This window comes from Nasonia vitripennis, chromosome 5 (assembly GCF_009193385.2).
Source record: "Nasonia vitripennis strain AsymCx chromosome 5, Nvit_psr_1.1, whole genome shotgun sequence".
Taxonomy (NCBI): Eukaryota; Metazoa; Arthropoda; class Insecta; order Hymenoptera; family Pteromalidae; genus Nasonia; species Nasonia vitripennis.
Window position 1 is genome coordinate 9,796,646 of NC_045761.1, and position 24,450 is coordinate 9,821,095.

Below are 24,450 nucleotides of genomic sequence, written 5' to 3' on the forward strand. Positions count from 1 at the left end.
ACTATATATCACTTTGATCAAGGCGCATCGTTGGTCAGTAAATTCCACATTTTCAAATATCATCGCCTAAACAGTTTTGATGGATAATGTATATGACATACTAATTAAAAAGATTCGAAATTTTTAGATCAAAATAAAAGAAACACCATGTCTCTGGAAGACTACTTCGACGAGGACTACGGCAAGGACTTCAACAAGCTCGACGAGGACTTCGAGTACGATGTCGGCGAGTTTTTTCGCGACAACCTCATAAAAGTTCGCGCAGCTATCGACAATCAAGCTTTCCGCAAGTTCGCCACCCTGGATGACAACGGGGCTCGAGTCGCTTTTCTTCTGAACTACCCGGAGTGTCACGAGCTGCCGGTCGAGGTAGAAAACTACGAGCGCAAGGATCCCATCAAGGCTAAATCACTCAAGGACAGCGGCAATACGTCCTTCGGATTCGACCATTATGAGGTCGCCATCGAGGAGTACAATAACGCGGTTCTCGTTGCTCCCAAAAAAGGTGAGTTTAACGAGTACGTTAATCTCGAGAGTCTGTCTATTTTGACGAGCGCATAAGAGCGACGCACTGTTATGCAGGTGACGAGCTACAATGTCAACGCAACGTTTGCGATACGTTTGCGATTGTGCTTCGATTTGAACTGGTAGCGATTTTTTTTAAAACGTGATCCACCCTATACGTTGAAAATGAAAAAGCAATTTTTATGTTGCCCTTTAAATTTTATACTTATACAGACTGCTGACGATTTATTCCAAAATTTTAAACAGCTGATAAGGTTTTCGTGTCGAGTGTTCGTTGATAGTCGAAGCGACATCGATAAAATCTGAAAAGGAAAAAACTTTTATGACTTAACTTCCTCGGTACGCTACCTGCATGGAAGGTCAAAGTGTTCATCGCGCTATTAAAAGCTTTAAAAATAGCTGAATACGTTGCACTGAACGATGAAAGAAACGCCGACAATGAAAATAATAATCTTTCGTTCAATTAGCGTTTTTAAATTGACTTTAATTATGTAATGCCACAGTGCGGTGCTAGGCAATTTTAAAAGCAAATGTCTTGCGCGTCCAGAGCTTAATTATACTCAGACGCTTAGAGCGTGCACTTTTCATTGATGTACTTCATGCAAGATCATTAAAATTAAATGCTCAATATCATCCTTACAGAACTGGGCGTTATCCTGGCGAACCGATCGGCGGCCTTTTACCACCTGGACAAGTTTGACTTGGCCCTGCGAGATTGCGAGGAGGCTCTGAAGGTGGGCTACCCCAAGCACTTGACGTACAAAGTGGCTGAGCGTCGGGCCCGATGTCTTTTGGGCCTAAAGAGTCACACCAAAGCGATGGAGGCGTTCAAAAGCGCAATACAAGCGCTCGACGATGCCAAGATGCCCAGCGAGAAGAAGAAAAAGTGTGAGTCCGACATGAGGATCATGCTAGCCATGATGCAAAAAGGTCAGCAACTGAATGACAGCAAGGGAGTTACTAAGGAGAAGCTCATCGAAATGGAGAACAATATGTGAGTTGTGCAGCTTGATACTGTTTAGCCGTTAGATGAGGCGTAAGAATCTTTCATGCTCGAACGTTTGAAGGTTGAAGGAAAAGGACACGACGCCAAAGATCAAGGAATGCAATCCCCTGTACCCGTCGTGCAGCAAAGCCGTGGAGATAAAAGATGCCAGAGGTGATGTCGGACGATTCGCCGTTGCAACCAAGGACATTCAGCCAGGAGAACTGCTCGTCGTTGAGAAACCGCACTGCTCTATGCTTCTAGGAGAATATCGGTACAAAAACAAACGTTTTAAAAAATTATCATGTACGAATGATGACAGTATAATGTAACAAATATCTTGAACGAAATGGCAGGCTGACCCACTGCCACAGATGCTCGATACGCATAGTCGCTCCATACCCGGCGAGCTGTTACCTCTGCAGTTCAGTCGCCTACTGCAGTCCCAATTGCCGGGACCTCGATGAGCGGGTTCACTCGATCGAGTGCGGCCTGCTGGGTTCTCTCTGGTGTTCCAAAGCCTCCGTCACCTGTATGATGGCTCTGCGCGCCATCATCCAGAAGCCCTACGAAGAGTTTATCAAGGCCAAGAGCGAACTCAAGAAGACCAAGGGCAAGCTCGAAATTGGCAAGGGCAAACCCTTTGTCGGCAGAGATTACAAGGCATTCTGCAATTTAGGTGAGTTGTTCAGCGTGACGATGTTTTATGCTGTTCGTTATACTTGTATTTCAAACGCGCAGTTACACACGAGGATGAGAGGACTGCCGAGGACTTGTTTCACAGAGCTTACATGTCGGCTTGGCTGTTGAGGGTCTTGAAAACCTCGTCGTACCTGCCGGCGAGCGTGAAGACACCTGATGCTGCCGAGATAGCTCTTTCGGAGGGCGAGACTCTGGTAGCAGACGCGATTCTGTATCATCTTCAAATGCTGCAGTTCAACTCTCACGAGGTAATGTTGTTTGCGATTCTAGAAATAGTTAGTGTCATTAGTAAAAGTTTCTGTACTGTTTAGATTTCGGAGCTCGTGAGACCTAGAGGAAAACCCGACCTGTCCAAGGGTAAGAGTCTATTCATTGGTGGCGGAGTTTTTCCAACTGTAGCACTCTTCAATCATTCCTGCAACCCCGGTGTCGTAAGATACTTCATAGGAAATACTATGGTTGTACGAGCTATAAAGACTATTCCAGCTGGTGCCGAGATTTCCGAAAACTACGGCCCCATATTTACGGAGGAAGAAGAAAACGACAGAAAGCGGAAACTGCGTTTACAGTATTGGTTTGACTGTGATTGCGAAGCGTGCAAGAATCATTGGCCTCTTTTAGCAGATATTGATCCTAATGTTTTAAAGTGAGTACTTAAATAATACTTGATGAATTTTTAAAAACTTTTTCAATTTGATGGTTGCTCAATTTTAAACCCTGTACAGGTTTAAGTGCGAGACGGGGTCTTCTTGCGGCAACGTTTTACCTGTGAACATAAACTCGGAAATATTTATGATTCCATGCTCAAAATGTGGAAACAGTACAAATTTGTTCAAAGGCCTGAAGGCTATACAAGACACAGATGCGATTTACAAGAGCGCACGTAAGAATTTAGAACTTGGCCATCACGATGACGCTCTCAAATCTTTCTTGGAGATTCTCAAGATCCTCGATGAGACGTTGGCGCTGCCGATGAGAGATTACCATTTATGCCAACAAGGTGTCAGACAGTGCATGCTTGCCTGTGGAAATTCGTCGTTTGTACGATAGTAACAAGTTGTCATAAACACAATTTAATTTTTTAAGATGTATACCATATTTATTTCAAATTACGATTCGTAAACTTACAGATTGTATTTCAGTATATAAGCACATAAATGAAATGTGACGCGATGAATTACACGCAATTTGTAACGAGAAAAATCCTACAATTTTTACAAGACTATAAAACAATAAAATTTTTTTCAGATATTTTATCCATTTACTGTCTCGCGCACCCCTGTGCGGCACGCGCACCATGTTTGGTTTTTATCACATAATAATCGTTAAAGAAAGCAAATCAATAAAAAAAGAACGCTTGTGTTAGTTTTTTTTTTTGTAAGGCTCAATTAAAATTAAAAAAAAAACATTACTTGATTAGGCGAGACTTTGCAAAAGATCGCTTATAAACGTTGAGGGGTTAGAAATTTCTTCGAGCAGTCCTGTAAGAAAAATGATTTTGTAAAAAATAATGTACATTAGATAAATTAAGCGATAGTCATACAATTATAAAGTATGCTCACCTGCGACATCGCAAAATTCATCGAAACTGGCACAAGGCAGTAGCTCATCTCGATAAGCTGCGAGAATTTTCTCGGAGGCTTTCAGCAGAGCTTCATCATTGTGTCTAATGTATTCTGCCAAAACAGCTGGCCACTGATCATCAGTCAAAACATTGACTTTCTGAAAAAATAAAATTAAATATTGTTGTATTAATTATGTTGCCACAAGTTCATAAGGCACTTCCGTCTAAAAATGATACTGTAAAACGAATAGTCTATTGAATACTTGTAATAACAAATAAAGTGTACTATTTTTTGCAATAAATCTATAAATTTCAAATCAAATGCTCACTTTAAAGAAATGTGCGTAGATATTGTCAATAAGACCGAAGAAAATCAGTACGCTCTTGTAGACAGAATAGTCCTTGACATTGGTGTCGAGCAGAGTTTTCGTCGTGGCCGAAGGTGATACGTATCGTTGATGAGCGAGAAGTATCAGTCTTCGAAGATGCGTTAACTTGTTCTTGTTCCAACGGGCCGGTGTCAAGATTAATATGGACAGGGTACACTGATATAGCGGGCCCTCAGCTTCGTAACAACTATCCAGCCAAGGAGAACCGGCATTCGATTCCAAGTAAGTGATGAGAGCTTTGTCTTCCCTTGACGCTGACCTCGTGCTGTACGTTAAGCGATAATAGAATTAATGGTTAGGATGATAACTAATTGCGAAATATTTTATTAATTTTCTGATTTAAAAAACTTACGTATTAATAACATAAAGTGCCATGTGAATGAGGTAGGGTATCATGTGCATGTTGGATTGAGGACCGCCGCCTCCAGTATCATCGTGGAAGCTCTTCTCCTGGGCAAAGCGCAACAATAACAGTTTGAGATCGTGAACTGTAGACGAGTAGGAGATGTCGCGGTGGCCGGTACATTCCTGCAGGTAAGTGTTATGCCTAGCCAAGCAACTGGCGAACGCCGACTCGGGTACTTGCGGTCCCCATAGTGGCAGAAGACCATTGCACTTGGTGTTGGCGTTCTGCAGAGCTGCACTTTCCCACTCGTCGCGAGCTCGGGCCAGACGCACAGCCGACATGTGACAGTCCACGTGAACTACATTGAAGTGTGAGACAGTGGTATAACCTACAGTCTTACGCTGCTTTGTCTCGAATTCTTCGACATTGCAACGCTTTGTAAATGTATAGACACCGAGAACCTGTGAAATACAAACAATAATAAATATAAGAATAATTTTCAAATTGACATCGACAATTTATGATTTCACAAAAGATTTACCATATTTGGCTTGAATTTGTAGCCTTCTCGACAGATGACGCATACTAAGCCGGTCTCGTCGCCTAGATCCTCCATTTGCTGAAGTATCGTACCACTAGCCGTGACCTGGCCCTTATCGTTGGTTCGCATACCTAACGCACCAAGTTGTCGCTCCCGCATGGCCATAGCCAAGCGTTTCTTCTCGCTACGAGTGTGTTGCCGGGCTTCTTCGATCAGTTCTGCGACCTTCTTGTTTGTGCAAAGGGCCTCTAATAAATTCTCGGCCAACGAGCCTACGTGTTCATTAGATGATACTTGTTCCAGTCTATGAATTATACTGATTGTGAACTGTGATGCGGCAAGCTAAACCAAATAGAAACGTCGTTTTGATTGAGCATATAGATTACAATATAGAAATTAAGAGTTTTTAGGGTTCATAGTAAAAAAAGGTACCTGTGTTGGTTCGTGATCCGTAGCCAGACCAGTGAGGAACCGTAATATATATTTCAGTGCTGGTTTCGATATAAAATCTTTCAGTTCGTCACTGTCGGTTCGGAGAAGTGTTGGTTTTACGCAAGGAGCATGGACCGTTATATATTCAAAAGCATCCTTTACAATGTTCATGCTGATAATATGATCTTTTAAGGTGTTTCCTATGGCATTCCTCTCGATGCCTTGGGTCAATACGCAGAACAGTTCAAGTTTCTGTTCGTCTTCGGGCGTATGTTCAAAGTCAAATTTGTAGAAGTTTAATACAGGCTTAAAATAGTCGCAAAGCAGTTCCATCTTTTCCTTATTGCCGTATGTCAAAGCTGCTAGCACCCTTGCGAGATGCAGTAGAACGTTCGCGCTTGTCCGAACTGCAGTCGACTGGGTACACGAGAGAAGAGCCTTGACGTGCTCTGGGCTGCCTAAAGTTCGAGAAAACTCCTCAAATGTCTCCAATGGTTGAGAAGCTGCGTTTGACAGAATAGTCTCCATAATCTAAAATTGAATATTAATCATGTAAAATAAGTCCCTGTTTCTACATACATAATTAAAATAATTTTCAAATCAGTGCATTTCACACACGAGAACAAAAAATAAAACTCACATCAAGTAGCTGCTCTGTAACTTTCGACTGTGAGTTGTCGGAGTCAGTGTCGATAACCCGTTGCAGCACATCGAGCAGAACAGTTACCGCTCCCAACTCTGGTTGGCTCAAAACCTCTTGATTCTTCTTAACCTTGACGGAAAGCCTGAAGAGCTTTAATAATACTTGTAGTAAAGGTTTGGCCCTGTTGACGTCCTGTATCGATGCCAAGCGTTCGATCATCACTTGAAGACCACCACAATCCGCGAGAACATTCGCCATCTTGTACACTTCTTCGTTGTTCACCTCTTGCTCGCTATTGACATTCAGGGTCTCGACAAACTCCTCAGTGGCATCGCCCAGAAGACCGCGCATCCTGTATACGACTCGCATCGCGTCGCACTCCCCGCCTTCGAGTACCCAAATCTTTTTGTAAACCTCTTTTACTGGAAGATCTAAACTGATGATCTTGTTATTGACGAGCAGCTCCATTCCGTTATCGTCCTCCAACAATGCCACCAATTCGCAGTCTTGACAGATTTTATTCTTTACGTCGCGCATCAGCGGCCCTAAACCAGGTTCTAAGCTACTGTATGGATTTCCTAACATACGGCCTTGTAAAAAGTCTTCTTGTTGCGGATCCTTCTCCAAAGTTAGGAAGAACTCGCCTACGTCGTTCTCCTCTGGATAAATAATCGAACACAGCCTTTCAAATATAAATACTGGAGTGCGAATGTCCTGGGGACTGTATTTCTGCACCGTTTCGACGCAAACTGACATGAATGCTTTGGTCTCTTCTTCGGTACCGGTGGTCATTTCTTCAAGCAGTTCAAGGAGTTTCTCTTGCGTGTCGTCGATGAGCCTGGTTCTCTGCACGACGAGTCGTCTCAAGGATAAGTATCCGTTCAAAACTGCTCCGACTAGCCTTCCTTTGTACTGCTGCTTGATGTTTTCTTGTTCGAGGAAGGTAGCTAACAGTTCCGTTAGCATTTTCAGTGAGTAACCCTGAGCCAAATCGCTAGTGAGGGTTGTCTCCTCCAGTCTGTGCAGTTCGGCAATCTCTTTGGTCAACAGATCTGCCAATATATTTAGGACTCCCCTAACAGCAAGGAACTGCTTCCACGGTGCCTGTCTTATCAAATTCTGATAAAGTGCGAGATACTCAGCGCTGCTCTCGCCAGCGACGCACAACTCATCAAGGTAACCAGTCAACAAGAGTAAAACTTCCTTCTTCCGGTCGGTACCTTGACATAAGTTCTCCACCATGTTACAAACAACTTGACGAGCCAGACGTGAACTTGGATTGAAAATGACTTCCTTGAGCCATGACCCATTGGTAAGTTTGAGTGGCTGGATACCTCGAAGACGCATACAGCGATAATACCACCGATGGCCGTACTTTTCGCTTAAATAGAGAATGCGGGCTTCTTCCTTTTTCAATGGCTTATTTTGATGAGAGTCAGACTTCTTTCCTGGCATTCGTTGTAACCACTCTGCATAAGAGTATTTTGAATCTCCATCTAACCACTTTGCCAAGTCGATACTTACACCATCAGGTGGTTGAACCGTTGCTAATGAATCGATTGTTTTATCCTGCAAGATGAATTTTAAAAATTTACAACACACACATTAGATTTGATTACAAAGCAAAAAAGCACGGATCTTACCTTATTCTTCTTTGAGATTGGTTGTTCAGGTTTTAACAGACTCTGTAGAATCTTCAAACAAGGCAGTATAATACTTTCCATGACAACCGGACTCTTTGAATCTTTGCAGGCCATCAAGAAAAGTTGCATCACACATCTTAATTTCTGTTCCCAGCAAGTATCTTCCTTCTGTATAAGAGCTCCAAGTAAAGCCATTTCATGTCTCACGGCAGTGGACAGGTCGGACGTTACGACTCTGCCCCTCAACGTCATCGTTACCCTGTTCGTTAACAGCGAGCACAACTCTTTCGTAGACTGTGCGTTGTCTCGAGTAACCAGGCAAAGCAACTGCCTCACTTCCTCCTGTACTTGAATTGTACCTCTCCTCAAATTGTGCTCTACCAACTCTTGAATCAGTCCCTGCTTGCATAAAACTTCCCTGGCCGCACTGTTGGTCGCTAGTGCTCGAAGCAGCGTGAGGCAGTGCTCGGTAGCGGACGAAGCACAACCGTAACACCTTCCAACTGGTGGATTGGCTGGAGATGTGTTTTTCTCTGTACAATCGCTGACGCAGCTTGCACGTTGATACTGTATGGTACCTTGTCCCCGTTGATTTCTATCGTATGCAACAAGCTCGCGTCTGCAGGCCAGCACACGTTGTATGATCTTACTTAGTTCTTCGAATGATATCTTACATTCACCACAGTATTTTTGGGCAAGCAGCTGTATGGCGCGGTTAACCTGCGTGCTGCCAGTGGTTGTTTGGGTTGTGACACCATCATCCAATGATCTGTCCAATCGATGTTCCGATATTTTCACCAGTAACATTTCTAGTGTAGGCTTATTTGCTATCAGAGTCTTGTAAACTCTATCAGCCTTCTCTAGCAAAGTGTTAATTGTGACAACAGTCTTCTTTCTATCCTCATCACTCTCTATCGGGTCCACGGCGCAACAAGGTCTACCGGTGAGCGTGTAGTCGAACTTAGCATACTTGCAGAATCCGCAAGCATGGCAAAGGAACGGATCTTTTTCGTCGTAATTGATGGCTCGACACTTGTGGCACTGGAACACGTTCTCACCACAATTGGCGCAGACTCCTGGATTAGCAGGCACGCTGGCCGAACAACGAGGACACTGTAGAGTCTCTGACGAAGCTTGGATGTTCTCGTAAAAATCGGAATACTCGATCATAAGGTTGCACGCAACAATCGGTAATGGGAATTCCATCTTTACTTCGGTTTGGCCCTGAACCAAGGTTACCTTCTTGGCCTTGTGCCACATGGCTGGTTTGTTCTTTAATTCTACAACAGCTTGAACTGTCCTGTTGTTGTAAAATACATTGATAGAGCGAACCATTTTCGTACGCTTTAGATCTCCAATACGAAGGGTTATACGGCTGATAGTGTGGCTGCCAACGAGCTTAATAATTTGCGTAGTCGTGGTAAATTTGGAATCAACTTTGATGGAAGATAGTTTAATGGTACTCATTGGAACTTCAGGATTGTTGCACACAAGGCAGGGCTGAAAAATAAAAGTAACATAAGTTTATTTAAATCTTCATTAACAGAATCTTTTTATCACTTATACATACCTCGCTTTCTAAGTAATAACCATCAAGCTCAACAAATTGAGCCAAGTTTGCATAGAGATTGGCATTTGGATGACGGGACAGAAGTTGGTTCTGAGCGTGAAGTACAGCTACTGCCTGTTCCATGTAGGAATACATCTTCTTGCCTGTGTGAGGTGTTCGAAGAGAGAAATACCCGATTAAGTCGACGAACTGCGCAGCTTTACGGCCATACATAGGTAACAGCGGCCATAAACGCCATAAATGATCGAGAAGACCTTCTTGATCAGCAGGACTTGAGTTTCTAATAAATAAAGTAAATTATGCTTATAACGAACAGAAGAACATTTTTAAGATGAGGAATAATCATGCTTACTTATAAATTGCAAGGACCAAAGAGTGACCTTGCCAACGAATGTTTGTATTATTTGTTTCCAAAAGGAATGTCTGTATGAATTTGGTCAAAAGAGCTGGTGACACTTGCTTCTGAATTTGTTCGACCAAGTTGATGCATTGCGTCTCTTCAAATTTAGCTTCTGTATCGGAATCTTCAGATTTCTCGCGATCTCGTCTTTCTTTTGTATTTATTGCAGATTTTAACTCCTTTAAAAACACAAGTAATAAATATATAGAAAATGCTGAGGTGATCGAGCTCGTTTTTAAAGTAACTTACTTTTCCTTTGATGTCCTTTGATTTAGATGAAGCACATATGGCACATTGAAGCAACTGTAAAACAGTTGGACTAACGCCTTCATCAAGAAGTGTCGAAATCGTAAACAAATAAGACAACACAGTGTTGTGTTTCAAGCAGAATCTTTGCCAGTTGCCAGTACGACTCGTAGCTATCTCAACGCAGCACTTGAGATGCTCAATCAACTCTACTAAGGAGTCATACGGTAAATTGATTGAATGAGGTATTGGTTCAAGAACATCATAGCCTCCAGTATTGCAACATTGCTGCACAGACTATAGAAATAATTTTGTTTAAAAAAAGTTGCTTGAAAATATTTTTTTTTCAAGTATCGTGAAATTCACTTACTTTCACGTGCGATACTAATGCATGAAGATCGCGAAGCTGTCTGTACTTGTCCTTGTTGCCACAAATGAACAGTAAAAGTTTTCGAACTTGTCGACGTACAAATGGTGTCTGATATGACATCATGTACTCACACAGGTAGAAATACCACGATTGCTAGAAGAATTATGAAAATAATTTATATTACACATTTGTAATGGTAATCAACAGGTAACCGACATGATATTTACCTGATCAAAGGCTGGTTGAATTGTATTACTTTCTGCATACTTATGAACTTGGTACGGTAATCTTAAAGCCATTTCTGTCAACAATTGAGGATAAGGTTCAAACACATCATTTGCATGACCCTTAACATATTGTCGTAGGAAGAATGGTGACATATCTGGCGGGGAAGTAGTTAAATGTTCTTTAAGCAATTGTCCACCAATAACAGCTCCCGAATCATCGGTAGAAACACTGAAGAAAAAAATAATCATTAGTACAAACATCTAAATATTTAAAACATTAAAAAAAATTTCTTACGTTTTCCAATACTCAAGCAGCGCCTTCAACAAGTTTAGGCAATAATCGATAACACCAGATTTACTTAAGATTGCTGCTGTCATTTGAGATGTAAAGTTAGAACTTTCAGATTGGCTCTTGGTGTTATATTTTGACCGGGACATCAAGACACCTGCACAAAATTAATAATAAATATTTTCAGATTCAATTATTGAAGTTTAGGTATGTATAAAGCAGAATTTTAACTTACTTAATAAACGCATAATAACTAAATGGACTTCTCGTTTATTTGTTCTGGCGCATATATCAGCCACGTCAGGCGTCTCCATGTTAAGCTCCTTGACAAATAGATTGAGTAAGTTCGCGAAGCAAGTTTTATCTCTTTCATCTTGACCATCCAGATCAGATGTCAACATCAAAATAACTTGCATGAAGGGAATGGCTCGAACTCCAGGAACATTTGATAGATTTGGTATGAACTGCATAAGTTTATCCAGCAGCATGATTCTCACGTCGTGCAGATTTGTTGTGATTTCACCAGCAACATCGCTTTCTGGCTCGATTCCTTGTTCTTGTTCCGTAGTTCCTTCTTGACTGGTACCCTGCAATACATGATTAATGTTTCATATCTTCATCATAAATAATTATTTTAAAATAGTCAAAACTACACTTACAGCAAAGGTTGCGGGTGCGTTGATGGAACTGCTCTCAGAACGAGCTTGTTGGTTGGATCTGCTACCTGCAGCAGACATACCATCTGCCTGACCATCTCCATAGGCAGAGCTGCGTCCCGAGACGCTGTGCTCCCCCATTATACTATCAACAGCGCTACCGCCGCTTTCACTGCCACCACTCTCACTTCCTTTGCTGCCTCCACTGCCACCCTAAATATGTAGAAAATTATATTAAATTATTTAATAACCTATAATAAAATGATATATACATTGATATTATTGACTAATTGACGTACTTGTTCGGCAGGTGATGTCCTTAGCGTACTACCATCAGTTGCAGCTGTCGAACCTTCATCATCCGAACCACCAGCCGAGGCAGTTGTATCAGAATAATGACCTGCCTCTTGAGCCTATATGAATATTTGAATTTGAAAATTATGTAGAATTGATCCTTGCTAATACAAACTTGAAAAACAATTTTGATGAGTGTTTACCTGAGCGGCACCCTGTGCCTGACCTAGACCCTGTGCAGCCAGTGCTTGTAAACTCTGCAGAGCTTGTCCGCTAAGATGTGCTTCGAGCCCTTGTAAGTTGGCTAGACTCTGTTGTAAGCCTTGTTGCAATGCCTGCATAGGTGCCCCACCCTCGTGATCTTGTAAACTAAGGGCGATAGCAAGTTCGACCATGGCTTCGTCATCCTCGGCTTGCGGCATATCCAACAACTGGGGGAAGCCTCCCGGACCCAGCAAAGCCTCAAGAGGGTTCACAGCTCGAGCTGCGGCGGCACCTGCCTGATTAGAACCTTCACCACCAAGCAGAACCATCGACACGACATTGTCTACGTCGAACTGTTCGTCTGCTTCAACGGGCTCTGGCGGTGGTTGTGTCTGAGGTACTATAGGTGTAGCCTTTTCTTCAACTTGTGCTGTGGCATCTGTGGAAGAATAAGAATAATTTAATATAATAAAAAATGTCAACATTGCATACATAATTTTTTTTTTCTCAATTTGCATATTTCACTTACTCGAAGCGGTATAATTTGGCGGACTTGGTATGTAGACCCGCCGTTTCTTGTACCGTGGGCGCAAAACTTTAATGATAGCTTGTTTCGCATTAAAGCTGACGGTCGTATCAGAGCTAAGTAGAAGCTGCAGATAGAGCTTTGCTGCTAACGGAGTAAAACCGTCTACGTCGCATATAGTGAATGCATGAATAATTTCAATGATAGCATGAATAACGGCTTCAGTGTGCGTGAGACCCGGTACTACTACTGGAGCTAGAGCCAGATTTTTTGGGTAAGCAGCGTGTAATAACCATAAAACGTTCATCAATTGAAGCATTAAGTGCGGATTGTTGTTCTCGCTGGTCGATGCTTGTGGTGTTGGCCTATCTTGCTCCAAAATAGGAACTACAAAAAAGCATTTCTCATTTATAATTTAGTTAAATGCATAAATTAATCTAAGTATTTTTTAAAAATAATTTAACGCACTATGAATCTCTTCGCTTGTCTTTGTACAATGTTGTTCAGCAAATTTATACAAATTTTGGGGACGTGTGACTGCTATGCTTCTTACTATAACAACTAATCGATAGAAATTTTCAGCATCAATATCACAAGGATCCTCCGTTTCTCGCATTGCCTTCAGTGAATCAAGTACATGGTTCAGCAACACTTGATCCTACAATTTTAAAAATTTAATTTTAATCATTTAATATATTTAATTCTAAAAATAAGTGAATATTTTCTAGATAAACCAGTACCTTATGGGAATGATAACCAGATCTGGCGTTGTGCAGAGCTGCAAGAAGAGCTGTTGTATGGACTTGTACTGGAGGAGGTGTTGGCAATGTCAACAAAGTAGAAGCCACTTCGATTGCGGTCTGCTTCAATGGTGCTTTCGACTCATCATTGGACAATGTAAATGATGATTCTAGTACTTCAAGAATACTTGAGATCATTCTAAAACAACAAATCATTTTTGTATTTAGTTATCGAAATTTTACAAGGTCATGAGTCGATAGTGAAAAGAACTAATAATAAAAATAATACTTATTATAGTAACTACAGCAGTATGAATAATAATAACAATAATAATCAATTTAAATTAAACACTACGAAAATTAACGAAAAGCTCACACAGTTACTCTATTACACCTATTGCTCTCTCTTACCTCTCGATATTAATTGATTCGTCCTTTGTCGGTCTGATTGCATTACAACAATTCATAATGTTATTAAAATTTGTATTTGTCATTCAACTCGGGGTTTTGAAGTTATAAAAACGTGCTGATTTATGTTAGGTTGAATTGAAAATTGCCGAAAATTAAAGAAAATAACTTACTTATCCACAGAACTTAAAGGTGTAGGCGAAACCGTGGGATTATCTGCATCATTGCCAGTTGTCGTTCCTGCTGTAGCCTGAGCAGGTGTTGACTGTCCAGCGGGTATGTCTTCAGGCTCTTCTGGCCATCCAAATGCGTCTTTAGTCTTTCCGTAACTATAATTTTAATTAGAGCATGAATGAAAATGAATCGAGAAATTTAGTAATAATTTACCGTTTAAAAGCACATATATTAGTATAAAACTTACATCTTAATAGAATCGACCATGATAACGCCTTCTGGATCTTGAGAAGGTCCAAAAGTAATGGTAAGTTTCTTATCCGCTTGAAGGCTTTCTTCTCGTGTCAGTGGTATGTCGAACCATCGACTACGAGTCAGTGTTGTTCGTATGCTTCTGCCGAATACTTCGATATACATGGGAGCTCGCTGTACGTCCTGACTTCCCAGTTGCACTCTGATTCCCGTCATAACCAAAGTCGCATCGTTGTTCGTAACTTCGACATTAAAGCCCATCGCCTTTGTAGATACAACATACATTCCGGTAGTATTTAATCTATGCTTGATCTGCACGACGTTGTAAACCTGTAGCAGATCATTGCCACCGAACTCAACGTCGTTCATTGCCTGACACTGCTCGAAAAAGTCGATGGGGAAGTTAACTGAGCCTGATGGTTTGCCCGCTTTTAAAGCCTTCTTCTTTTTAGTCTGCTTTAAACTTGAAATTAAGCCAACCGGCTGAACGCTCGAAGACATCCAGAAACCAGTCTGTTCCATTGCAGCCATGTAAATTCTCAAGCTTCCATCTTCACAAAGAAGAATCAATGTTGTGCGGTGCTCGGCGTTAGAGCTTGGATGCCTTATGGCCACCATATCCATTATCTTGGCTTTTGCAGGCACAACCTTAATCTCTTGGATCATAATGGTGGTTGGCTTGATCATCAGAATAACTGGATTATTGCTAGTCTGAAGAACCGAACAGACAAGGCCTGGATGATTGGCTACTTCGCTCCACTGGCACAAAGGTTGAGGTTGATTATTGTTGGATTTGTTACCACTGCCACTGCCTCCGCTACTTCCATTAGATTTGTTGGTAATGTTAATCAGGTTAACGAGGTCGATGTCGTCGACGTATTTCATGCGAGCAACGAAACTCTTACCACTTACATAACTGAAGAACAACAGTTGGAGTGCATGCGAATAGTAAATCGAAACTCCGCCGCCACAAACCTGCCCGTTGTCTTTAATATCCGAGTGATAAACTTCGAGTGTATGAGTAACATAGAAAGGGCCATGTTTAGCGAGGCTTTCCTCGTCCATAGCTTGGCTGTAGATATAACCAGCAGACGACATAAGCAGTAGGTGAAACTCGTTATTCTCCGTATGGATGAAGGTACAGTCACGAATTTTGCCAGTCGGCACAAGGAAAAAGTACTGAGGACTCAGAGCATCTTTGCTTAAATCGTAGATCTTGACAAAATCGGCGGTAACGAGTGCTAATTGCGTCTGTGAGCCAGGCAACCAAATCGCTTTGATAATAAAGTTACCAGTTTCAAGATGTGGATGGAGCACCAGGTGATCAGAAACTGTGCCGGTGCTATTGAAAGTCAGAACGTGGCAGTCCTTGAGACCACAGACTGCAAGGAAGTCTTCATTCCACTGGTTGCCCGTCATAGAAAGAACCGTGAAGGGGATTGGAGCTGACGCAAGACGAGTTAAAGTAAGCTTACGCTTGGAGGAATCAGCTTGCTTCAGAAGAGCACTTAGTTGAAGAACAGTGATCTTGCCCTTTTCGTGAGATACAGCAAGGTGTTGCCTTTTGCCATGTGGAGAAGATAAGCAACACATCGCTACTCTTCTGATCATGTGAGCAGATAGTAGTTGTCGAATAGTTTGTCCTTGATCTCCAGAATAATTCATGCGCACGTTTTCAAATGCTCCTTCCTGAGATCCTAGTGTTGGCAACTAGAAAGAAAAAGTGAATTCGTATATTACGACTATGCTTTTAAATATTTTCCTATGGAAATATTTAATCTATTTGCCTAGCTAAAGATGAATATTTACCATAAGTTGATCAGTATGTTCAAATTTTTTTTCCACATAGTGGAGTTGTGATAGAGCAGCTTGCGCTCGTGAATGACAACCAACAGGAGAAAATTTTTCACAAGACATTTCTACCGCTGGTATTAAGGCACGAGTCAGTCGTACTAGGGACGAAACTAATCCGCTACCCCACAGTTTCGATAAGACCCATTCTTTCGATCCCTCTATAAAATAAATAATTTGTTTAAAATACAAAATATTTATACTATCATTAAAAACTATTTTCTTTAAATCAGAAATATTTTACCTAATTGTTTTGCAAGAGCGAGCTGTTTCTGCTTATCTTTACTAGTCCTTTCGTGTTTCTCATTAAAATGCACCGGACTCGATGCTCTGCGCCTCAGACTACTTGTCAGCATCATGTGATTATCAGCAGTGCCGGAGCTTGCATGATATGAAGCTCCATTGTTCGTAGGATGTTCCGAACTCTGGGGACTCCTTTTGGTCAACGCTTGACACGACGCATCCTCTTTAGCGCCACAGTCGCAAAAGAAATTTCCATATTTAGCGTAAGTCACATCATGTCCACGATGGCATACTCTTGCGCAAACCGAACATACGCCAACTCCGTCGACCATATTGCACGTATGACAATGGTACCAGTGCTGATTCATGAACTCTTTTTGCGTGATGGTAAATGTACAGAGCTTATTACAAAGACTATCCTCGTCCGAGTCTTCAGCGCCGCTATCTTCCTCATCGTGAGCGATCTCGTCGATCCAATCGCTATCGTTAACGTCGTTGGTAGGTTGTGCGCCTTCCCAGGGTGGACTTGTGGCGCGATCCTGGCCGATGAGGAGCTTCTGTGGACAAACCGCATTCACGATATCGGCCACATAATTGAGTATGCAGCAGCCAGCTTCAATGTAGGACGAGGATTTATCAAGATTTGGATCTTTGCTTAGGAATTGTTGCTTGCAAAGCTCTAACCATTCGGTAGCAGATTGGAACAACAAGATGTGACCCTTGTCCGATCCAGCGTCAGCCAGAGTCGACATTACTTGCATCAGTTCAGAAAAGCTTACACCTTCCGGTGTTGTCGACAAAATTCGATAAGCTATCGGTATGAGGGCTTGCAGAATGGTAACTGACACACCATCGCTAATATTGCTGTTCTCTTTGACTATGTAATTAGTAAGAGCTCGGAGCAATTGGTTATTCTCTTGCAACGACTGTTGCTCATCATTGGAAATTGTTGTTTGGTTATTAGGTGTCGTCGTTTCGGTTAATAGTGATGTTAACTGCCATGGTCCCTGAGTTTGCTCATTATTAGTCGCATTATTTGGCACACCATTCTTAGGTGCATCTTCTGGAGCCGCAGCAGGCGTAGTGGAAGTTGTGGTAGCGGGATCTGCTGAAGACGCAGGGGCAGGCAATACTGCCGTAGATGCACTAGGAGACAAACTTGCTGAGCCGAGAATAACGTGTGCAAGCCACGACTGAAGTTTCTCGTTTTCTACTTTAGCTAGATTCGCCACTGAACGACACAATCGATCAAGGGATCCGTCGCTATCTTTTTCTGATACTGTTGGGAAATAATAATGATAACAATAAACTATATATAATCAAAAAATAAATGGTTATTCGTTTATGTTCTTTCTGTTGTAAATTTACCTGTTTTGAAAAGTTTATTAAAGAAATGCAATACGTGATTACTAAATTGATGGGAAGATTGTGGCGATGCTATGGAGAGAAGAACTGAGACGAGAGTTCTATTTGTACTGGGTGCAAAAAATTGATCCAAAGCCTTACAGCCAACTGGTTTTTCTAATAGTTGCTCCCAGTACTTGATGCATTGTTTCAATATTTTGCCATCGATCGATATGCTAAATAATAATACATGTTATAAAGCAATGCAAAAAAGAAAATATTTCTATAAATATTTTTTTTTTTACTCACTTGATTGTGTCTTCCAAGTTGCTGGTATAGTCAACAATTAAATTGTATGTATGATTAAGTACAAACAAATGCTCTCGTATCTGTCGAGTTTCACTATCAGGTTCTCCGATTAAAGTATTCAAAGTTTTTGAAGCCATCTCATGGAAGTATTCCATACGAACATCCATAGTTAAAGAAATGAGAATATCTGTTGCATGTCGATGTATGCGAGCGTCGGTATTTTCTGGTGCAGTTATGGAACTGGAATTCAATAAAACCGTTTAATAAAAAATAATTTGAAAGAATATATTTGTACTTACTTTACATACTCCATTATAAACGATACCAAAGAATACAACAAGTTCTTCAAAGATGGATTGATAGAAAACGACCCATATTCGGATAAAGAGCTAATATGGTGATTAATCGTAGCCAAAATGTAACTTTCGGCCGGAATGATATCATTAGCGTACGTATTCTAAGAAAAAATTGATTATTAATAACTTTTAATTTTATACAATTTAGAGAAAAAAAATAAATACACATACCCAAGGAACGTGAGCAATATTAATAGCTTTCCACTTATCAAGTACAGACCGTACATTGTTTGGTAATAAACTAATTAACGAAGCTTCACTTGCCCAACTGGCGCCGCTCATACAAATAACTTCATCGAGCACGACAAAATCTCTCATTGTATACTTTTTACTACTTTCAGAAGTTTCTTGAATTTGGTATAAAATACTAGATCTACACGAAGCTAACATTGCATCGGTCAGTGATAAAATATGTGGTAATATATCCACAACTAATTTATTTACATTTGAAGCTGTAGACTCTGCCGGTTGTTGTACTCTAAAAATTATTAATAATTATTACCTATCGGAAGTGTAAGTATAAATAAAAATAATTACGTTACTCACTTAGATGCTTCAATATTATCATTAACAGACTTGTATATACTTTCATCCATTAAAACTTGCAGTTTTCCAACAACTGCCGATAAAATGCAGAGGGAACTCAATTTTGGTAACGACGCTTTTGGTACTATTTTTTCAGTTGCGCTGACTTCCGGTTTCAAAGATTTAATGCAATTTTTCGCAAGTGCAACGTCATATTTTAATGAATTGACAGTTGACGAAACTGTTTTTAATAAATTTTCGGCATACTGAGTATACATCCCTTGTTTGACCAAACAATCCTATTTAAAACAAAAATTTTTATTTATTTTCAGCATCTTATGTAGCATTGATATTATCTAATTGGGTTATAAATTTTACCTTCATCCAACCAGTAAATGTTTTATAGGCAGCTCTAGGGCCCCAAATCAAAGAATGAAGCAGCAGTGGTCCTGCTGGTATTTCTTCGCCCAAAGCAAGCTTATCCATATACGGCGTTGACGGTGGCAGCATAAGCAGTAATCTGAAATTCCAAAAATTGAATAATTTTTCACTTACATGTTTTTTAAATTAATTTTTAATTCAAATTCAAATTAATATTACCTCCAGCAGATGGAGAAACAGTATTGTATTGCACACAGACCAGTGAAAGTCATTTTATCTTTACCATCTGGTCCAGTTTTTCTTGGTAAACTGGTTTGATTTAAAATATTTAAAATATCGATAAGGGCATCAACCAGTAAGGGATATTTCATCTTATCCGGAGTTCCCAAAATAAAGTTGCAAGCCTATCACAGATTAATTAAACAAATACTTATTAGTGCATACAACTATAATAGGTAACTGATAAAAGTGAGACAAAAAGTACCAATCCATCTAATTTAGGAGTGTCTTGATTATTAAAGTCATAAGCAGTGAGATTATAAAAACGTGGTTTCATCGAAAATTCATCTTGCGGTCCAAACTTTCGATAATTATCTTCGATTTCTTTCCATGGAGTATAAATTCTTGAAGCTTGTTTATTTCCTTCTTTAGTATCTGACACTAAATTAGTAGCGGAAAATAAATTCCACTGAACCTATAATAACAAATTTTATTAGATTCAATCATATGAATCTTAGAGTTATACTTCACTTGCAATTTTTTTTTTTTATTTTGGAGTTGTATGAGATTTTTACTACCGTTCAATTGTCACTATCAAACAGACGGCCCTGGTATCTCGTATTAATTTATAAATAATAAATTAATTTTACTTGCTTTAGCATTTGCAGTGGTAACAAAATGATGAATAATGAGTGTATTATGAATGATGAATGATGAATGAAGAAATTATGTGAATGACATTGATAAGCCATCACTATCCACTGTCTAATGCATGTAACTTGAGAGAAAAATTATAAATATAAAACTCACTTGTTCAAGTAACGTTGAAGGTGCATCATACAAATGCTTCATCATATATTCAAGTAGAAGTAAAAGTCGCGACAAATGCAATATTTGCGAATCCTTCATTGGGCTTTTGATAGCTTCACTACATCGAACTGCTCCACTGCCAGTTACCAACAGTACAGATTTCTTCTGCATTAAATTTAATGAATGGAACAAAAAAAGAACCAATTGGGCATGCTCCACATTTAAATCTAAAAGAGCATTAGTACATCAATAGAAGAAAATAAATTTTTAAATAATGATATGTAACATTGATAGCAAATATTAAATTATCTACCTTCATTTTCAGTCTCAAAAGTTGTTGGAGGATTGCAAACGTTTTCTACCATTGTTGTTACTAATCTTTGCCAAATACTAATACAAGCAGCTTCTTTCTCGGATTGCGGCTTTAAAAGTAGTATCTAAAATATAAAATTAAAAAAATATTATAGCAAAAATTTTATATGCTCTAATAAGAAAACATATTTTTACTTTTAATGTTATCTACCTGAGCTAGAACACTAAGAGTTCTTGGATACACTTGTAAAGGCCAGGAAGATGGACTAGCATTCTCAGTAGACCATGGGCTGACTCCCAAGTGATGAAGTAAGGTATTTTGTAGGGTTTCACTCAGAGTATTTCTTGCTAATAGGTTATGGGTATATCTACTCAAAGCTTGTGAAAATTCCGAGTACATTGCACCCAATGTGGCACCATAAAAAACAGAAATGGTACCTAATAAAAGACAGTAATGATATCAACAATAAATTACATAGTTATAAATTGTATAAATTATATCATTATCATTTATTATATTCTAATTTAGATACCTGTCTCTGTGCGCGCTGCTTCGTGATCTAAATCTCTTATTATCGCGGCTAATATAACCATTTGTTGTTCCACTAAGCCATTTACAACATATTCTCGTACATACGCGCTCCTACTTCCAATTAAATGTTGATTCATAAATTGAAAGATTTTCGTTGCTAACGAAATATACTGTTGAAAACAAGAAAGAAATTAATATTAATAAAATAATAAAGTATACATGAAAACAAATGGGAAATAGCAATACCCCATGAGGCTCTCGGTTATCAGGAACAACTGTTGCATTGCGTTCTGTATTAGCTTCTTCATTACTTTCTTTTGATGTATTAGCTGGTGGTCCATCAGATGAATCTAAAGTTTCTTCAAACCAAAGACCTAAAATGGGCTCACTATCCTCTTCTGAAAATTAAAAAAAAATCAATAGTAGGTTTAATTTTATAGCCATTCAATCTTGTTTAAACTAATTTATAACGATTTAATTTATTAATACCTTGATCAGTAGAACTTTCAGAACAACTATACAAGTCTTCATAGTATGTAGTGGAATCAGACTGACTTAATGTGTCTCCTTCAAGAGGATGTTTTTGTACTCTCTTAAGTGTGCAAGCCTACAAAATAAATTTTTCAGTTAATATTTATTGAGCCTACAGGTCGATAATAGATTATATTGTAATAAATTACTTTTCGGTAGCTTATAGTAGCCAAATAAAATAGCAAGTGGTTTAAAGGTGCAGCTTGAAAGAAAGTGGATACTCTTTCCAAAGCTGTTGCAGTCGCTAAAATATCCAGAGGAGCCGGTTCTGGAGGTGGAACTTGTTCTATACCAGCTTCAACAGAAACATCCTCTAACAGTGCACCCATCAATGTGAGTGCATGCGATGCTAAAGCTACAGATAATACTCCAAAACCTTGTTGCCTGTATTTTGCAAGGAACAAAAAATGTAGTATTTAATATCGCACTTGCGTCTACTAGCAAGTCTAAAATAAATATAAATCCATTCTTACACTTTCATTAAATTTATGCGGCCACTACCATCTCGAGCTTTACTAGGCGATTTTCCCTTCTCTTCTTTGCCTTTATCTGTAACACTAAAGCTACTTACAGATAATTGAACTTGTAAACTAGCAACCAACAACCATACGCCAATCATTAGATGATTTTGAAGAATCTACAAATAACCATGTTTATACATTAAACATTTTAATTTTTAACCATAAAAATCTAAAATTACAATATTGTCTTACATGTCCACCAGCTCTTGTGCTATGTCTAATGATATTCGATACTAAAGTAAAAATTTCTAAACTTCTTTCTACAACAGTTATGGCTAATGCATCATATTCTTCTTCTGTACTTTTGGTACTTTGACTACTTTGTGGATTTGCACTTGTATTTGAACTACATTTTGGTGAAATTGCATTAGTGATACCAACTATGCTTGATGCTGTAGCATTGGCAATCGAACAATATAAACAAGACATGGTCACCAATGATAATTTTTCCAATTTTGCTGGTGTCAATGGCTCAAGAATTGGTAATGAAACTACACTATGCACAATATTAATGTCATTGACAACTGAATGAAGGCTGTGACGAATAGATTGAGCTTCCAATTGATTTGCTGGTAGACAGAAACTTTTTCTGTTTAAATATGCTTGGTATTTTCTTGCATAACGCGATAAATGTGGTAAATTAGAGCACATATTAAGAAGCATATCTCCTGCTCCCATACTTTGTAATGTATTTATATTATTTGCAGTGAACATCATCTAAAAATAAAAGTATAGTAATTTTTAAAAATCAACTAATTCAAGAAAAAAAATTTACAAGTTTTGATAAAAACCTTTGTATCTGCTCCTTGTTCAGTATTTGTTGCCTCTGAATTAGATTTATTAGCCGTATCAAGGGCAATATCATTGCTAATAGCAAAATCTTGCAAAGGCATAGTTAATTGCTCTAAAATACTTGTTGATAAGTCACTGCGAGCTCTCTTTGTTTCTTTTATAGGTTGTGGAGTACCTTCTTTTTCTCCACTTGTTGGTGAACTTTTTACGCTTTGAGGAAGTTTTGCATTCTTTAAAATAGTTATTAGAACAACTTCCTCTGATTTTGCAAGTAAAGACTGTCCAACACATAGTGCTCGGATGGGTAGCAATAATTGCCTTGTGGTTAATATTGTTGAAGCACTGCTCTCTCCTGTTTGTGAACTTGGTTGTGGCAATTTGCCGACCAAATATGTCAGTAATATCCGACATGCTTGCCAAACAATAGGTATTTGACTTTTAGAATCTGCAATAAAAATAATAATTTATTACTTTTTCTGTTAAAATATTAATTAAAGTTATTTATTAAAAAATACCTACAATTATTTGCACAGGAACCAATATAATCGGCTGCTAATGCAGCAAAAGATGTGTAGAAAGCTTCGTATTCTTCATCGTGTGAGACTAACTCTGCTTCACTAAAAATTTTGATATTACATCATGTATTACAAAAGTATCCAAATTTGTCAAAAAAATTAAATAAAAATGTGTATAAAAGCGTAACATCATAAGGACTCATCATCATAATAACTATGTATAACTATTTGGTCAGATATAACAAAGAAAAAATGCGATCCCTCAGAAAAAGAGGTTAAGTTAATAATAGATATCATAGTATTGTCACGATTAATAAATCAAGTATTTAACAATTATAGCGATAACAAATTTTGTGCACAAATAATTTTCAAATGTAAAATTGTGATTTTATTGTGTGCGAATCAAATAATTGTTTACACTCTGATCAATTGTACTTTGTATATTTGTAATCCAGAATAGAGTAGCAAAAATGCACGAATTGTAAAAGATTCTATTTGTAACTACTACAGAAGTAGAATGAACATTCTAAATATGTTGCAGAATAATGAAAAAGCGTTGAAAAATGCAAATACAGAATATAAACGAGTCGAATTTCAAACGTTCATTACAGTTTCTAGCGCAATTCGTCTAAAATAGGGAGAACAATTTGAAGCTCAAAAGACTCATAGGAAATCAATAGTTGCCCAATTTTTAATACTCCTAAGCGATAAAACCGACAACAAACCGTTTATTTTAACGAATTTCTACGCCTCTAACTTCCATTTCTGTACTGTCACCTTGAGAACGTCTCAGACAATCGCGATTATCTCGCTTGTTAATTAATGTTTGGAAGTGAAACTTTTTCCTACCTCTGTATGACAGCTTTGACTAGCTCGATAATATCAGTTTTGTTGAAAGATCCATAATAGGCTGCGAAAATCGGTTTTATAATAGAACTCCAATCGACGACACCACCGCTCTTTGCCGCCATCTTGAAATACTCTGGCCGCTGGTCTGATTCCGAGCCGAGAAGTTCGTTGCGAGTTTTGCGGACGGGTTTCCCCTATCTAGCAACGCGAGTCGCGAGAGATCGTTGCTCACGT

At 39.1% G+C, this 24,450-nt stretch overlaps 2 protein-coding genes and 1 long non-coding RNA gene across 6 annotated transcripts; 1 reads left to right on the plus strand and 2 right to left on the minus strand.

Moving 5' to 3' along the window:
- Positions 1–17: 17 nt before the first annotated feature.
- On the plus strand, positions 18–3,618 carry LOC100117361 (SET and MYND domain-containing protein 4). The gene is made up of 7 exons (XM_008204274.3): positions 18–505; positions 1,168–1,519; positions 1,593–1,784; positions 1,867–2,189; positions 2,252–2,460; positions 2,524–2,858; positions 2,938–3,618. The coding sequence occupies exons 1-7, from the start codon at positions 148–150 to the stop codon at positions 3,260–3,262; spliced, it is 2,094 nt and encodes a 697-aa protein (XP_008202496.1). The 5' UTR covers positions 18–147; the 3' UTR covers positions 3,263–3,618.
- LOC116417654 lies at positions 499–2,674 on the minus strand. Of its 3 annotated transcripts, none has more exons than XR_004227901.1 (4): positions 2,560–2,674; positions 2,260–2,478; positions 1,166–2,178; positions 499–827 (listed from the first exon to the last, which is right to left on the minus strand). It is a non-coding gene; the product is annotated as an uncharacterized LOC116417654 (long non-coding RNA). The 3 variants fall into 3 exon arrangements; XR_004227902.1 differs by having other exon boundaries at positions 1,166–1,770; positions 1,873–2,478; XR_004227900.1 differs by having other exon boundaries at positions 1,166–2,478.
- On the minus strand, positions 3,290–24,431 carry LOC100124096 (protein purity of essence). 2 transcript variants are annotated; one of them, XM_031931851.2, is made up of 46 exons: positions 24,217–24,431; positions 23,372–23,469; positions 22,852–23,297; positions 22,253–22,777; positions 22,013–22,176; positions 21,689–21,923; positions 21,498–21,615; positions 21,255–21,406; positions 21,010–21,178; positions 20,688–20,914; positions 20,478–20,601; positions 20,165–20,391; positions 19,620–19,829; positions 19,355–19,539; positions 19,133–19,274; positions 18,776–19,053; positions 18,401–18,707; positions 18,173–18,330; positions 17,874–18,113; positions 17,589–17,800; positions 16,222–17,499; positions 15,936–16,138; positions 14,122–15,836; positions 13,874–14,029; positions 13,704–13,736; positions 13,293–13,491; positions 13,021–13,210; positions 12,556–12,939; positions 12,026–12,465; positions 11,828–11,941; positions 11,532–11,741; positions 11,108–11,459; positions 10,879–11,029; positions 10,584–10,812; positions 10,357–10,509; positions 9,990–10,283; positions 9,693–9,919; positions 9,341–9,620; positions 7,771–9,270; positions 6,125–7,696; positions 5,485–6,015; positions 5,053–5,394; positions 4,518–4,972; positions 4,106–4,430; positions 3,775–3,934; positions 3,290–3,693 (listed from the first exon to the last, which is right to left on the minus strand). In XM_031931851.2, the coding sequence occupies exons 1-46, from the start codon at positions 24,336–24,338 to the stop codon at positions 3,629–3,631; spliced, it is 15,897 nt and encodes a 5,298-aa protein (XP_031787711.1). In that variant the 5' UTR covers positions 24,339–24,431; the 3' UTR covers positions 3,290–3,628. The 2 variants fall into 2 exon arrangements, with proteins under 2 accessions (XP_031787711.1, XP_031787712.1); XM_031931852.2 differs by lacking the exon at positions 13,704–13,736 and having other exon boundaries at positions 24,217–24,345.
- Positions 24,432–24,450: the final 19 nt, after the last annotated feature.

What these genes read in the sequence shown, in the direction of transcription:
- LOC100117361 (XM_008204274.3), top strand. Translation starts at nt 148, where the DNA reads ATGTCTCTGGAAGACTACTTCGACGAGGACTACGGCAAGGACTTCAAC. An exon ending in CAAGGCATTCTGCAATTTAG is followed by an intron (nt 2,190 to 2,251) that starts GTGAGTTGTTCA and finishes TCAAACGCGCAG; the next exon opens with TTACACACGAGGATGAGAGG. An exon ending in ATTGATCCTAATGTTTTAAA is followed by an intron (nt 2,859 to 2,937) that starts GTGAGTACTTAA and finishes AACCCTGTACAG; the next exon opens with GTTTAAGTGCGAGACGGGGT.
- LOC100124096 (XM_031931851.2), bottom strand. Translation starts at nt 24,338, where the DNA reads ATGGCGGCAAAGAGCGGTGGTGTCGTCGATTGGAGTTCTATTATAAAA. An exon ending in CGCATAAATTTAATGAAAGT is followed by an intron (nt 21,924 to 22,012) that starts GTAAGAATGGAT and finishes TGCAAAATACAG; the next exon opens with GCAACAAGGTTTTGGAGTAT. An exon ending in AGCAGCGCGCACAGAGACAG is followed by an intron (nt 20,915 to 21,009) that starts GTATCTAAATTA and finishes GTCTTTTATTAG; the next exon opens with GTACCATTTCTGTTTTTTAT.